At 42.2% G+C, this 16,554-nt stretch overlaps 1 protein-coding gene across 1 annotated transcript; it reads right to left on the bottom strand.

The window, feature by feature from the left end:
• Positions 1–5,533: 5,533 nt before the first annotated feature.
• Positions 5,534–11,145, bottom strand: LOC143768110 (keratin, type I cytoskeletal 19-like). Its single transcript, XM_077256797.1, has 6 exons — positions 10,609–11,145; positions 10,364–10,446; positions 8,860–9,016; positions 8,608–8,769; positions 6,266–6,391; positions 5,534–5,764 (listed from the first exon to the last, which is right to left on the bottom strand). Exons 1-6 carry the CDS (start codon positions 11,125–11,127, stop codon positions 5,534–5,536), a joined length of 1,278 nt encoding a protein of 425 aa, XP_077112912.1. The 5' UTR covers positions 11,128–11,145.
• Between the last annotated feature and the right edge of the window lie 5,409 nt (positions 11,146–16,554).

Here is a 16,554-nt window from a genome sequence, read left to right on the forward strand (position 1 = left end):
TCAGACTGAGAGGACAAATCAATCTTTGGAACAAATTTTGAGGTGCTTTGTGGCAGTGCAACAGGAGGACTGGTCTTCATTTTTACCTCTTGCTGAGTTTACTTTCAACAGTCGAGGAAAAAAATCTACCAGAACCTCACCATTCTGTTGTAATTATGGTTTTCACCCCCATTTTGGCAAATTTTCTAGGATTAGTTTTGAATGCCCTGGGGTGGTGATCGCCCTGCAGAGACTTGGGAATGTCTGGAGGGAGGTTCAAAAAAATATTGGGACTTCCCAAATTCGCCAAAAAGGTAAGGCCGATAGAAGACATTCCGTGGGTCCCGCTTTTAAAATTGGGGATAAGGTTTGGCTATCGTCTACAAACCTTAAATACAAAGTGCCGTTGGCAAAGTTGGGTCCAAAGTTTATTGGTCCATATGAGATCCTAGAGGTGGTCAATAGTGATGGGTGAGCACTAAAATGCTTGGGTGCTCTGGTTGAGCAAATTGGAATACTAGGGTACTTGACCCGAGCAACGAGCCCAATGTAAGTATATGGGAAACCCGAGCACTTTTGCCGGAATCACCCCTATTATACGGTAGTGTGACTCCGGCCTAGGAAAGACACTCAGAGAGAAAAGTCCATTAATTGAACAAAAAACTCCCAACAAATCCCCTCTTTAACCCTTTTATTAAGATAAAATTAAAAATAAAAAAAATCTAAGTAATCCTCACCTGTATGCCGTAATCCATAAAGATGGGGTCCCACAACAATCCCCGTCTTTGCTACATCCAGATGCAGTGCTGAGCGGTGAGATCAGTAATGCGACCGCTCAGCACAATGTCCAGGATACACTGACAGTAACATGAGAATTCAGCTGCTGTGATGAGCAGTGAGATCAGTAATGCGACCGCTCAGCACAATGTCCAGGATACACTGACAGTAACATGAAAATTCAGCTGCTGTGAGGAGCGGTGAGATCAGTAATGCGAACGCTCAGCACAATGTCCAGGATACACTGACAGTAACATGAGAATTCAGCTGCTGTGATGAGCTCTGTCGTCAGTAAGATTATCGCAGTTCATAGCCAATGAACTGCAGTAAACTTACTGATGTGAGCACTCGCAGAGTGAGAAATTTCTCATATTGCTAGCAGTGATGTCAGCAAAATTACCACAGTTCATCAGCTATAAACTGAGATAACCTTACTGATGTCAGTGCTCACAGCATGAGAAATTTCTCACTCTGTGAGCAGGGACCTCAGTAAGGTTATCTCAGTTCACAGCAATGCTGCCCTCCTGAGAACCAGCCACTGTGAACTGAGATAACATTACTGACGTCACCTCAGTTCATAACAGCCGGGTCCACTAGTATGCAGCGCGACAACTGGAGTGCTGCTCAGCTCCCGGCAGTTGTTGCTGATTCAGTGTCTGGAGCTGCAATCTTTGAAAGGAGCTCCATACACTGGATGAAGCAGAGCTAGGGATCATTGTGGGACTTCCTTGTTATGAATTTACTGTGGATAGGTGGGAGTTACTTTTTTATTTTTAGGTTAAGTGTGTTTGTTACTTTTGACTATGCAATTACTAAAGGGGGCGTTTGATAGACACCTCCCCATTACTAACCCCTGGGTTTGATGTCAGCTGACATTACAAAGCTGACATCAACCCCAAAATATTACCTCATTTGCCAATGCACGAGGGCAAGTGGGAAGAACAGAGGTTAAGCCTCAGAATTGACGAATCCAATGGATGTGCCATTTCTGGGGTGTCTGGGGGCTCATGTTATTACTCTCGGAGGGGGCCAATATCCATGGCTACTTCCCAACCTGTAAATATCAGCCTGCAGCTATCTGCTTTACCATTGTTGGTTATTAAAAGTAAGCGGACTCCACATCACTTTTTTGGGGTACCCCTTTTTAATAAACAGTAAAGCCTATATACACACACCTGTGAACTGATATTAATAAGCTGGGAAGCTTCATTTTTATTGCTCCCTTCCTAAAATAATAACACAATCCCCAAGCTGTCTGCTTTCCCTCATCTGGGTATTGCTTTTTTTTCTTTTATTTCTCTATTTATTAGCTAAATACATATACAGTAAGCTACACATGCACTGCACTAATTAAATATCACACTGACCTTTCTCCTACTATAGACAGGTGCAGGCTGGTGAGTACACTCATCAGTGTTGCCTGCTTTTGCTGCTATCAGCGAGACTAGGCGTACGCTGGTGAGATAGTAGTCATCAGCCGATTCCTGACCGGCGGTAACCTTTTCACTGCCGGTCATATCTGCTGGCTCACATGCTGTCCATTGTGTGACAATGTGAGAAACCCAGCGCTGTGACCGGCAGTAACATCAGTAATGCTACCACCACTCAATGCCAGTGTTTCCCACACTGTCACACAGATGACAGTGTGAGAACCCCTGGATATTCAGGCCCCCATTACCTTGAATGAGGTTTGGGTTCAGGATCAAGTTTTGGTACTGTTCTGGTACCAGAACCAAACCTTTTTTATAAAATTTGGATGAACATAACACATCCGAACACCCACCGTCCGCCCATCCCTACTCATCATAAATCAAGTCAGTGACATATCAGCTCAGTGGCCATTGGAGCTTCTAAGTCACTGACTTGTTATATGATGAGCTCGGTGCTGGAGACATGGCAGAAAAACTCCATCTTATTTTACCTCATGCAGGGAAATGTGTTACCTCTGCTTTTTCATCAGCATACTCATATATCATAAGTGACTTATGCTTGCTTCCTGGCTAAGAGCTGTGGTATGTGCCAACCATGATCTAGAGCAGTTCTGCATGTTCAGACACAGGTATTAAAAATTACATAGCATGGGCACATTTATAAGATTATCTCAGCACAGGAATTTTTTTTTCACAAATCCAATCGTGGAGCTAATTATTATTCCAAGATGTATTGATTAAAATGTACTTTGTTTGTGGAATAACCACTTTAATTCTGATTTAAAAAAAATGTCTATGATATATTCAATTGTTGGAAAGGTATTTCCTGAGATTGCTAATACTGCAACATAGATAAACAGACACATCGATTTCTTGCATTATCAGAGATAAAGTTTATTTCAATAATAAACAGTTAGAATAGAATTAAAGAATAACAAGTCCAAGAGCCATCATTATTTGTGGTATACATGCCCAACAGACCTCATGAGAGAGACCTTCTAGATCTTTCGGATCTGCAGGATCACAATGCAGTGGTTTTTCAAAATTGGGTTACATCACATTTTCACAGGGGGAGAAAAGTATCTGCTAGCTTTTGGCTAATTATTAATAGATTCATGTCTACAAACCTATCGCATAATATATTAATGTATGTCTCTTTGATGGTTAAGGACAATATTTGTAGGGCTTTATAATGCAGTGTTTGGGTAGAACCTAAATCGAGAGTTGAGTATTGTAGGTTTTTCAACTGGATGAAATAAAACGTACACTCAATATCTAACCCCCCCCATTTCAAGAAGGGTATTCTATGTAAGGAGTCACATATAAGACATAATGATCCTTTTCAAAACTTGAAACCAGCAGAACACATCTATAGGAATGAACAGTATATTGACAAATGTTTTTTCCCACAAATCATTTAACCAAGAATCACTTGCTTAATACCTCCAATGACTAATACAATGAGAATATATATAAATGATAAAGAATTATATTTCTTTAGAATTATTTTCTTTGTTTTATGCTTGGTCTTCATATTTCTCCAGTGTGGGTCACATACTTGGGTTCGTGACAATGCTCAGTGGTATGATGGGCAATTTTGTGGTGAGATCCTAAAGAAAGAAAACACTTGAATGTACGATTATTATATAAGATATATTGACATGGTTATTTGATAAATGCATGATAATTATGATATTTTTTATTCTGAACATTGATAATAAATGGATGATGGCTTGAGGTCAAGTGAATGGGTGTCCGGTGGCATATGTTTAAATTGAGCTTTACTTACCATTTATTGTTAATAACTAAATGAGATAAGCAGGTGCAGGACTTGGCTCCACTTTTCCATTCACACAGGGAATAAGTGACCCTAGTTCTTTATGATTGATAGAAATCCCAGTGGTGGGATAAGTAATAAATTATATTTGTGGAATAAACCTTCAAAGTGACTAAACAATTTTTGATTCCTGTCAGAGATATAACATGCCATGTAACATGATTGTAGAAACTGTCCTGTGTGACGCCCATTTTGCTCTAAAAGATGCATCTGTCAATCAATTTAGATTACTAGCTATCCCAGTAACTAAGAATCTTGTCGTCTTGTCTTTTAAAGCTGGCCATAGACATGCAATAACTGACAGCCAAATGATCCTTCTGCCATCAGCAATCTATCGCGACTTCACTATACACATGGCATTCATTTGTTTTCAGGGAGCTGATAAAGCCACTGACAAATTACACTGGCCTTATCTCCCAGATTATTATTTTCCCTGGTATCATCTGTCAAGTGATAGTTGGAAAGTTGGGAAACCCTCATACACATTAAACTATCAGTCAACACTCTGTGTAGTATGTATGGTAGACCTAACAGTCCTAACTATTGTGGTCACATTTGGAATATATCAATGAACATAGTCAGAAGCCAAAAGTGTTTATGGAAGATGGATCCTTATTCTGTGCTAAGTTGGGAAGGCACATACTTGAGCAATATATTAAGAATGCAAATAGGTGGTAATGTGGATAGAGCCGTGTCGTGTTAAGCTGGTGGAGGTAATTTATGTGGTAGAAATCTTGATATAGAATCATCAGATGCTGAACTTACCATGCTTTCCACTTGACATGTGATGTTCTGAAACGCTAAAAATCAAACCAGAACATTAATGTAGTGATTAGTCAGTAATTGAAGTAAATTAAAAAGTTATAATAATAGCTTACAATGAATATAAAGCAATAGATAAACAGCGTGCAATATGTGCGCCTCTCAAGAAGAAAGAAAACTGTCTCTAGTACCATTGGACCTCATAAGTCAGTGTCCAACTATATAAAAAAAATCATTACTGGGAATATCACCTGGGTCAGAATCTCATTCCTCCAAAAAATAACACCCATAAATAGACAATTAGTTTAGGGTGTTGTCCCTCATCATTAGTTAATTGGGCACTGGTTGAATCTGGGGCAGGACTGTGACATAGCTCCAGGTTCTCCTTTCAGAGACTCCAGCTGGACTAAGAGGTCTAAAAGTCCAAAATGGATAAAACGATGTAAATAAAGTCTTGAAAGGAGCTAAACTGTACAACCAAAAGCTGTTTATTCTACCCTTTTAAAAGAAACAGTGAAAGGTCAGCAAAGTGTGTAATACTTGACTGCTCCTGTGGTGGCACTGTGTAAAAATAAATACTTGTGAGTTTCTCTACAGAATTTGTTTCAAAGCAGCAGGACACCCTTTGATGATTTTATTGTTAGCAAAAAAAATTGTGTAAGAGGACAATCATTTTGAATAGCCTTGACATAAAACAATCTAAAGTAACTTCTTTAATTGCTAATTTAAACATTTGTGTCAATTAATATTATACATACTGAATATCATGCCCATCCAGGAGGCGTTTGTAAGTGGCGATCTCCATTTCCAGGTGGGTCTTCTGATCCATTAGGATTTTGTACTCATAGTTCTGACGTTCTAGATCAGACCTGACTTGTCCCAACTGAGACTCCACGCTGTTGATCATTGCTTGTAACTGGCTGATTTGGGAGCCATAGGTAGCTTGGGTCTCTGCCAATGTGCATTCCAGGGCTGATGTCTGATTGTAAAAGCATAATGCAAGACATGAAAAATTGTTATGAAGAAGTTCTAAAATATCTAATTTTTTTATTGTTTTTTCAAGAGATAAACTCAATTTAAAGGAAATCTGTCAGCAGGTTATTGCTAGGTAATCTGAAGACAGCATGAGGTAGGGGTTAAAACATTGAACTGTGTCGTTTCTCTCGCTGAGTGGTGTTGTTTTCTTAGACTGAAGCTTTAATCACTTTGTGATTATCATTGCTGAAACTACAACAGGTACAGCAGTGTGTGAGACTTAGTCTGACTCTGCCTCCTCCTGTGATAAGCAGCTCACTGTCTATAGACAATGTACATAAGGAGCCTGGTGTGGGCTGGGTCAGCTTTCTCAGCTCTTTTCTGCTCCGATGGTGTGAGAACCGCTGCACCTAGTAAACTAAGTGACACATGGCTGTATTTTCCTATATGCCTATATAAACCTGCTGACAGATTCCCTTTAAAGAAATCTTCAAGTCTTTCTCACCATGCTCAGTTGGCTCTGCAGTTCAATCTCCAAGGTCTGGACAGTGCGCTTCAGTTCAATAACCTCAGTTTGAACAGACTGAAGTTGTTCTGAACCTGAAGCTACTTGACGATTCAGCTCTTCACTCTGTAGATACAAAAACAGCATGAATTCTAAATTTACTATACATTAATGGGCAGAATCATTATACATATGATACGTTTGTCTCCAAAACTCTGTCGTCAACCTGTTGAAATGTCATAATTATTGTTGAGCATTCCGATACTGCAAGTATCGGGTATCGGCCGATACTTGCTGTATCGGAATTCCGATACCGAGATCCGATATTTTTGTGATATCGGGTATCGGTATCGAAACAACATTAATGTAAAAATGTGTAAAAGAGAGAATTAAAATAAAAAATATTGCTATACTCACCTCTCCGACGCAGCCTGCACCTTACCGAGGGAAGCGGCAGCGTTCTTTGTTTAAAATTCGCGCTTTTCTTTCCTTTACGTGAGTCCCGGCTTGTGATTGGTTGCGTGCCGCCCATGTGACCGGGATGCAACCAATCACAGCAAGCCGTGACGTAATTTCAGGTCCTTCAGGATTTTAAAATTACGTTCCGGCGTTGTGATTGGTTGCGTCGCAGTCACATGGGCGACGCAACCAATCACAGCAAGCCGTGACGTAATTTCAGGTCCTTCAGGATTTTAAAATTACGTTCCGGCGTTGTGATTGGTTGCGTCGCAGTCACATGGGAGACGCAACCAATCACAAGCCGTGACGTCACGGGAGGCTGGACACGCGCGCATTTTAAAATGGGCGCGTGTCCAGCCTCCCGTGACGTCCCGGCTTGTGATTGGTTGCGCCGCGATCAACCAATCACAAGCCGGGAGGCTGGACACGCGCGCATTTTAAAATTTTAAAATGCGCGCGTGTCCAGCCTCCCGGCTTGTGACTGGTTGACCGCGGCGCAACCAATCACAAGCCGGGACGTCACGGGAGGCTGGACACGCGCCCATTTTAAAAAGCGCGCGTGTCCAGCCTCCCGTGACGTCACGGCTTGTGATTGGTTAATGGCGGCCATGTTGCCGGGACGCGGACCAATCACAGCAAGCCGTGACGTAATTTCGTCACGGCTTGCTGTGATTGGTCCGCGTCCCGGCAACATGGCGCCGTGACCAATCATAAGCTGGGACGTCACTGGAGGCTGGACACGCGCGCTTTTTAAAATGGGCGCGTGTCCAGCCTCCCGTGACGTCCCGGCTTGTGATTGGTTAATGGCGGCCATGTTGCCGGGACGCGGACCAATCACAGCAAGCCGTGACGTAATTTCGTCACGGCTTGCTGTGATTGGTCCGCGTCCCGGCAACATGGCCGCCCTGACCAATCACAAGCCGGGACTTCACGTAACCAAGTAAAAGCGCGAATTTTAAACAAACAACGCTGCCGGTTCCCTCGCTGAGGTCCAGGCTGCGTCGGAGGGTGAGTATAGCGATATTTTTTATTTTAATTCTTTCTTTTACACATTTATATGGATCCCAGGGCCTGAAGGAGAGTTTCCTCTCCTTCAGACCCTGGGAACCATCAGGAATACCGTCCGATACTTGAGTCCCATTGACTTGTATTGGTATCGGGTATCGGTATCGGATTGGATCCGATACTTTGCCGGTATCGGCCGATACTTTCCGATACCGATACTTTCAAGTATCGGACGGTATCGCTCAACACTAGTCATAATGTCTTTTTTTTTCATTTGTACCTTTTAGCATTTTTAGACCAGTGCTGGCCATGTCTGACAACATTTGAAAAGTGGATGAAAGGGGCATAGCCGACAAATTCATCAAGACACTAGTCTTTGATAAATGGGGACCTGTGTCATTTGAATATGACTTACTGCGTGAGTAACAATCATATTTTGTTAGAGTATTTTATTTTATTGTTTTATTATTTTATTGTCTTAATTTGTATTTTATACCTTGAGGACCTTGTTTCAAAAAAAGACATGATCGACATTTGACAGTAAGTGGAGATGGGAAGCGAAAAAATATGACTAATAACCAATGGTCTTTAGGTTTACACGTATCTCCTTGGTCCAAGTCAGACCATAGTAGGTATGTCAATGTGAATCTCCACTGGGTTAACTTTGGGGCTTGATATAAACACCCGTTTCTATATTCACTGCAACTATGTGTTGGGTATCAGGAATGCCAATTCTCAAGTTAGATGTGGGATTTAAAGATGGGTATGTTGTAAGTGCTTAAGATAGGAAGAGCCATGGCTACCCTAGGAGCTACATGGTACATTTAATCAATTCTCACTGCCCAGACTATCCTTTAAAAATCTTGAAAGAACATTACCCTTTGTCTGAACATGTTCTCTGCATCTCTCAGGTTTCTGTCCATCAGATTCTCATATTCATCTCGGATTTCAGACAGGGCTCTGTTCAAGTCAATAGATGGGGCAGCATTCAATTCAACATTAATTCGGGCTCCCAGTTGTGCATGAAGACTGTTTACTTCCTATGGTACAAGATAGATAAAGTTATACAAGGTTCTAACATTCTGCTTAGCCCATCAACCAATTTAATAGAGGCAATACATCCATGATACCTCTTCATGATTTCTCTTCATCTCCTGTAATTCTTCTTGAAGGTTTTGAACTTGCATCTGAAGACCACATATTTCTTGGTTAAGTCCTTCCAGAACCCTACGTAGAGCATTCACATCTGCTTCAACATTATTACGCATGCGGAGTTCCATCTCATACCTGGAAAGGACACAGCAGACATATTACATTTTACTAAAGTGAGTAGAACATGGTGTTCATCGTAGTGAATCTTCAACATGTCAATTAAGAACACCCCAGACAAGACTAATAAATTTGGTTGGGAACAGTGCAGGGCTTAAAGGGAACCTGTTAACTTATTCATGCTGTCCAGACATATGAATCAAAGCTTGGCTACATTGATGTTTTAGCAAAATAAACTTTACAGATCTGGCCAAGGACTGTAGGAGGAGACCAGAATAGTCAAGCTCCTCTCCAGAAGGCTCTTTCCAACACTACCACATGTAATTGACAGAACATTCTCAATGTACACATGAGGGAAAGATCTTTAAAATTTAATTTTACTATTTTTTGCATCCATATTCTATGCAACACCCGCTTAGGCTTTGCGCTAAGCATAACACAGTTAGCATCATAATAATAAGACTCAATGATCTTGCTATTACTATATTTTAAAATTTGTGTGTGGGGGGGTCCATGTCTATATATTAGTCCTGTGAATGATGATATTCAAGTTATACAATTCTTTTTTAAGAAGATATAGTGAAGTAGAGTTAGAAAGCCAACTGTGCCCAAATTCTATCAAATTGTCCTAAAAATTGCTACCGTATTTTAAAAAATTGCCTTGAAAAGGGACCATGCTAATTGGGATAGTACAATGTACCAAATTTATCAATACATGTCCCGTTTTTGTACTCAAACTATTTCTGTAAAATAAGCCACACAAAAGATAATGTGAGAGATACTATGATGACTCTGAGATGTCATTCCACGCATCACTGTGATAAATTTGGTTCATTTTCTCTTTCTCTTTATTTTTTTTCTATACTCAATATTGATAAATTTGCATATACTTTGTTCTGTACTCATTTTAGACAGCCGTAGAAGCAATTAGCTGATTTCTGCACAAACAGCACCTTTAAATCGCTGCAAAAAAACAAGTTATGACTATCACATATTGTGGTCAGTCAGGCATAAATAGCCCATATCTACCAGAGCAAGAGTCTGCTGGGTAAAGTGCTGTAAAGCATTTATATACCCTATCAGGACATATGTTGTCATGACAGGTTAAACTCTTTAATTGTATTCTCACAACCCAAATCAACATACAGATCAGAAGATGTTGCTCTATAAATCATGTATTTCAAGAAAGACATTTGGAAATATAATCTGTATTGTTAAAGATTCTGCAGACATGGAATACGACAAGGAACACCAATGATACAAGTCATGCATCCCCATCGCTGCCCTGAACTTGACATACTTACAGTGTGTTAGTCATTTTTCTTTGAATGTTTATTTAAAAGAAATAAATATCGGGGTACATACTTGTCACGGAAATCATCCGCAGCTAATCTAGCATTGTCAATCTGCAATATGATCCTTGCATTTTCCAAGGTAGCTCCTGCAATCTGTAAAATACATGAACATTTTAAGCTTTTTGTTGGGATATTAAGAGTCAGATACATTTATATTTGCAAATGTGTATTACTAAATTAAGTTTTATATTGCATTTCTAACTTACTAAATTTGGTGATGTCGACAATATAATTTTGAGATATCTGCTACTTTACCTGATTTTGGAGTTCAGAGATGGTCCTGAAGTACTGGCTGGAGTCAGGTAGTGAGCTGGGGGCATTATTGGCATACCATTCACAGATTTTGCGCTCCAATTGGGCATTTTCTTGTTCAAGAGCACTCACTTTGTCCAAGTAGGAAGATAAGCGTTCATTTAATATTTGCATGGTTTGTTTTTCGTTAATACTGAGTAGACCATCATTCTTCCAACCGCCATGACCTCCTGAGCTTGCATAATGACCATGGCCTCCGTAATGGCTGCTAGACGCATGCTTGGAAAATGAGACTGCTTTACAGCTTGATCCACTATGGTGACTTACAGATTTGAGGTGGCTTCCATGATGAGACATGCTTGAACCATGTGAGCCTCCATGATGTGACAGATGGGAGCCTCCATGGGACATATGAGAGCTGCCATGATGCATTTTATGGGAGCCTCCTAGATGGGACATATGAGAAGAATGAAGGTGAGAATTATGGAATCCTCCATGATGACTTAAATGGGATCCTCCCATGTGGTGGGACAAGTGAGATCTTCCATGATGAGATCCTCCAGAGTGAGGGGATGAATGACAGCTACCATGATGGGATCCTCCAGAGTGGTGGGGCAAATGAGAGCTGCCATGGTGGAGAAAATGTGATCCTCCATGATGAGAGAAATGGGTACCTCCAAGATGAGATGAATGAGAACCTCCATGATGAGACTCATGGGATCCTCCTTGATGCGATCCTCCATGATGAGACTCATGGGATCCTCCTTGATGCGATCCTCCATGATGAGATGTAGACACATGACTGACCATATTGGAAGAATGGCCTGCTGTGTGGCAATTTCCTTTATGACCAACAAATGAGGTATGACCATGGCTGGTGGTATGCTTCATGTTGACAAGAGAAGAGAAAGAAGTGGAAAGAGAAAAGAAGAACAACTGGATAGATCTTAAGTCTACGATTGAAGTGTGATGCTGCCCAGCTGTCTTTCTCTTTATATATGGGTTTAGGAGGCGTTGCACATATAACTTTATGTGCTTTTTTTGTGTTTTATTAGTTTAGGACTTTCTTGACTAATAATTCTTGGGTTGATCAGCTGTAGCTTGTGTTTTTATGGTGTGTATTACATACAATGCTAAAGGAAGGTGGTGGGATTCCTGCATTATACTTATGATGCTATACTTCAGACATTTCTCCACCCTTACAAATTACATAAACTCCTTGTTAATTTAAGATGAAAATATTGGTAAATCCTGAGTGGTGAGTGACAACACCTGAGCTGTACATTTATAGGCAATGCGTTACATGACCTTTAATGAGTCATGAGTAAAGCACAATAATAATGTAATTGTGATGCTCATCGGTAATAATGGATAAATTAACCCCATCACCCCAAAGCCTGGTTTCACCTTACTGACCATGCCAATTTTTTCAATTCTGACCACTGTCATTTTATGAAGTTATAACTCTGGAATGCTTTAATAGATCCCACTGATCCGGAGACTATTTTTTTTAGACATATTTTAGTTCATGATAGTGTTAAACTTTATTTGATATGACTAGCGTTTATTTATGAAAAAATCGGAAATTTGACGAAAATTTTTCTTTTATTTTTTTATGCCCTTAAATCAGAGAGTGGTGTCACACAAAATAGTTAATAAATAACATTTCCCACATGTCTACTTTACATCAGCACTAGTGATCAGTGAGAATGCTCGCCAGAACTCGATACTCACCCGAGCATCTCACTTCTCGAGATGCTTGGTTGCTTCACAGGAGCTCGGGTCCCTGCCCTGCATCTTTAGAGAGTAGTGTTGAGCATTCCGATACCGCAAGTATCGGGTATCGGCCGATACTTGCGGGTATCGGAATTCCGATACCGAGATCCGATACTTTTGTGGTATCGGGTATCAGTATCGAAACAACATTAATGTAATAATGTGTAAAAGAGAGAATTAAAATAAAAAATATTGCTATACTCACCTGTCCGACGCAGCCTGGACCTCACCGAGGGAACCGGCAGCGTTGTTTGCTTAAAATTCGCGCGTTTACTTCCTTACGTGAAGTCCCGGCTTGTGATTGGTCGCGTGCCGCCCATGTGGCCGCGACGCGACCAATCACAGCAAGCCGTGACGTAATTTCAGGTCCTTCAGGATTTTAAAATTACGTTCTGGCTTGTGATTGGTCGCGTCGCGGTCACATGGGCGACGCGACCAATCACAAGCCGTGACGTCACGGGAGGCTGGACACCCGCGCATTTTAAATTTTAAAATGCGCGCGTGTCCAGCCTCCCGTGACGTCACGGCTTGTGATTGGTCGCGTCGCCCATGTGACCGCGATGCGACCAATCACAAGCCAGAACGTAATTTTAAAATCCTGAAGGACCTGAAATTACGTCACGGCTTGCTGTGATTGGTCGCATCGCGGCCTCATGGGCGGCACGCGACCAATCACAAGCCGGGACTTCACGTAAGGAAGTAAACGCGCAAATTTTAAGCAAAGAACGCTGCCGGTTCCCTCGGTGAGGTGAGTATAGCAATATTTTTTATTTTAATTCTTTCTTTTACACATTAATATGGATCCCAGGGCCTGAAGGAGAGTTTCCTCTCCTTCAGACCCTGGGAACCATCAGGGATACCGTCCGATACTTGAGTCCCATTGACTTGTATTGGTATCGGGTATCGGTATCGGATTGGATCCGATACTTTGCCGGTATCGGCCGATACTTTCCGATACCGATACTTTCAAGTATCGGACGGTATCGCTCAACACTATTAGAGAGCCAATGAACATGCAGTGATTGTCTCCCACACACTGCAATGCTGCAGCCATGTTGGTTGGCACAGTGTCATCATGTTTATATCAGACCTGGCACCGCCATACTCGTCACAATCTACTCCTGTATCAGGCAGTGTAGGGAGAGGTGCTGCTGAGCTAGGGAGAGGTATGCTTGTGTCTTAGTTAGTGTAGGTATATAGCACAATAAATTATACACATATCCATCTCAACTAACAGTCCTTGTGAGGACCAATCCAGCTACATAGATATCAGTGCTAGGCAGGCAGTGTATGTGGCAGACTGCAGTGCATATAGCAAGAGTGTCCATTTCAGTTCTGTCTGCTGCTGCTGCTTTTACATATATATTTAGATATAGCCCCATGTATCAGGTACCAGGAATATTTTTAATCCAGATTATTTGCTTAACAGACAATCCAGAGAACACAGTTTATTTAGACTCCCATGACAGCACCACGAGAGTGGGGATCCACCCTTCAGGAACAGGAAACCTACAGATACAAAAAGGGAGGCACCTCTCCCACGCATCAGTTGGTTTCCTGTTCCTGTGGGTCTGGATCCTACAGAAGAGTCTCATGGATCCCAGGCCGGTCTACGCAGGTATCAGGGAGGTCTCCTACCTCGGCCAGTGTGGAGTTCCTGGAGATGCCACGGTGGTCCTTGCTGGGCTGCACGGCAGTGGCACTTGCAGCAGGGAGCGGAGTCCGGAGGATGTCCGTATCCATGGAAGCCAGCTGGTAAGTATTCCCCAGAGATCTTCCGCTCCGGCGGTGCGTGGACTGGTGCCGGAGGTGATGCATGCAGATTTGGGGACATGATGGTGGGCACTGTCTGGGGCACCGCTGGCAGGCCAGTCATCCCGCGCTGCTCTGGACGCATTGAGGAAGCATCGATGAACTGCGGTGATGTCAGAGGCAGAACCGGCATGCACTTCCGGGTCTCCGGGGTTGCTGCGCATGCACAGCAAATCCAAGATGGCGGCGCCCACCGGAATAGGTTGCTGGACACACGCATGTCCCTCTGGCCGGTTGGCTGCACCTGTGGGGGTGGAGATCCAATCGGGGGGGCTAAAGGCGGCAGATCTGCTGACCAAAGGAGGGGATTTAAGCAGGCTCCAGGTTCGGACAAAAACAAAATAAGATGATGGCTAAAAAGCCATGGCCAGCTCACCGATCCTTGCAGGCGCACGGAGCTTCGTCTTGGATCCAGACGAGGGATAATTACAAAGTAGAAACAGAAGGTGCTCCAGCTCCAATAAAAGAGATTCTTTATTAATGGTTAAAATCCAGTGACATAATAAATCCTTGCTGTAATACAAATGTGGGGGTACAGAGCCCATGCAACGCGTTTCGATCGCTGCCGATCTTAATCAATGCATGCTTCAACAAAGAAACAGTGACTATTTTATAAAAATAATGAACCAATACAATGCTGAGTTCAGATCACAAGATCACATGGCTTGTACCACAGATTTGGCAAATGAAATAGTCCTGCTCAAGCAATGCAAAAATGGAACATTCATATAAATTTATAAAACATTAAATACATGAAAAATTATTATGATTAAAAAAAAAAAAAACATAGAAAAAAGAAAAGAAAAAGGGAAATGGAAAGTTAGCAATAATGGTACATAATTTCATTTTTTCTGTTTAAACCACCAGGGTGTCTCGTTTGTAAATTATACACCCAAAACGCTTCCCTAGTTAGCAGACGTCTTTTAATGTCTCCACCTCGTTGTGGTAAACTAACTTTCTCAATTCCCTGAATGGTCATGTTGGACACATTACCAGAGTGATATACATTAAAATGTTTGGCAACAGCTGAAGTATTTCTATTTGTGGCGTTACTACTGGTGAGATCCCTTAAATGCTCCGTTATTCTGGTTTTTAATTTTCTTGTAGTGCATCCAATATAGGATACATTACACACAGTGCAGTCTACTTTATAGACAACATTGCTGGTATGGCAATTAATGAAATCTTTAATTTGATAAGTTTTAGTTTTTTCTTTATTTTGAAAATTATTTTTAGTTAGCGCATGACGGCATGTGCTACATGCGGTAACGCCACATTTATAGAAGCCTCTACATTCTAACCAGGTTTTCGAAAGCGATTTTGATGGAAGAGAGCTGGGAGATAGGGAGCTGCCAATAGTTGGCGCTCTTCTGGCTACCACATTAAGACCATCTTTTAAAATTTCAGAAAGTGCATCATCTTCTCTCAAAATAGGCAACCTGTTATGTATTATCTTTTTAATTTCATTAAATTCGGTACTGAATTGAAAGCAAATATATGGCTTTTGTTTAGTTCTCTCTTTTTTGTTTTTATTTTCCGGATTAAATGTTAGCAAACTGTCTCTTGATTAGTGTTGAGCATTCCGATGCTGCAAGTATCGGGTATCGGCCGATACTTGCTGTATCGGAATTCCGATACCGGGATTCCGATACTCTTGTGGTATCGGGTATCGGGTATCGCAACAACATTAATGTTAAAATGTGTAAAAGAGAGAATTAAAATAAAAAATATCGCTATACTCACCTGTCCGACGCAGCCGGGACTTCAGCGAGGGAACCGGCAGCGTTGTTTGTTTAAAATTCGCGCTATTACTTGGTTACGTGAATTCCCGGCTTGTGATTGGTCAGGTCGGCCATGTTGCCGGGACGCGGACCAATCACAGCAAGCCGTGACGAAATTACGTCACGGCTTGCTGTGATTGGTCCGCGTCCCGGCAATATGGCCGCCCTGACCAATCACAAGCCGTGACGTCACGGGAGGCTGGACACGCGCCCATTTTAAAATGAGCGCGTCCAGCCTCCCGGCTTGTGATTGGTTGACCGCGGCGCAACCAATCACAAGCCGTGACGTCACGGGAGGCTGGACACGCGCCCATTTTAAAATGAGCGCGTCCAGCCTCCCGGCTTGTGATTGGTTGACCGCGGCGCAACCAATCACAAGCCGTGACGTCACGGGAGGCTGGACACGCGCCCATTTTAAAATGAGCGCGTGTCCAGCCTCCCGTGACGTCACGGCTTGTGATTGGTCAGGGCGGCCATATTGCCGGGACGCGGACCAATCACAGCAAGCCGTGACGTAATTTCGTCACGGCTTGCTGTGATTGGTCCGCGTCCCGGCAACATGGCCGACCTGACCAATCAC

Source organism: Ranitomeya variabilis, chromosome 4 (assembly GCF_051348905.1).
Source record: "Ranitomeya variabilis isolate aRanVar5 chromosome 4, aRanVar5.hap1, whole genome shotgun sequence".
NCBI lineage: Eukaryota > Metazoa > Chordata > Amphibia > Anura > Dendrobatidae > Ranitomeya > Ranitomeya variabilis.

What these genes read in the sequence shown, in the direction of transcription:
- LOC143768110 (XM_077256797.1), bottom strand. Translation starts at nt 11,127, where the DNA reads ATGGGAGGATCCCATTTAAGTCATCATGGAGGATTCCATAATTCTCAC. An exon ending in GCGGATGATTTCCGTGACAA is followed by an intron (nt 9,017 to 10,363) that starts GTATGTACCCCG and finishes TGTCCTTTCCAG; the next exon opens with GTATGAGATGGAACTCCGCA. An exon ending in AGAACATGTTCAGACAAAGG is followed by an intron (nt 6,392 to 8,607) that starts GTAATGTTCTTT and finishes TTGTATCTACAG; the next exon opens with AGTGAAGAGCTGAATCGTCA.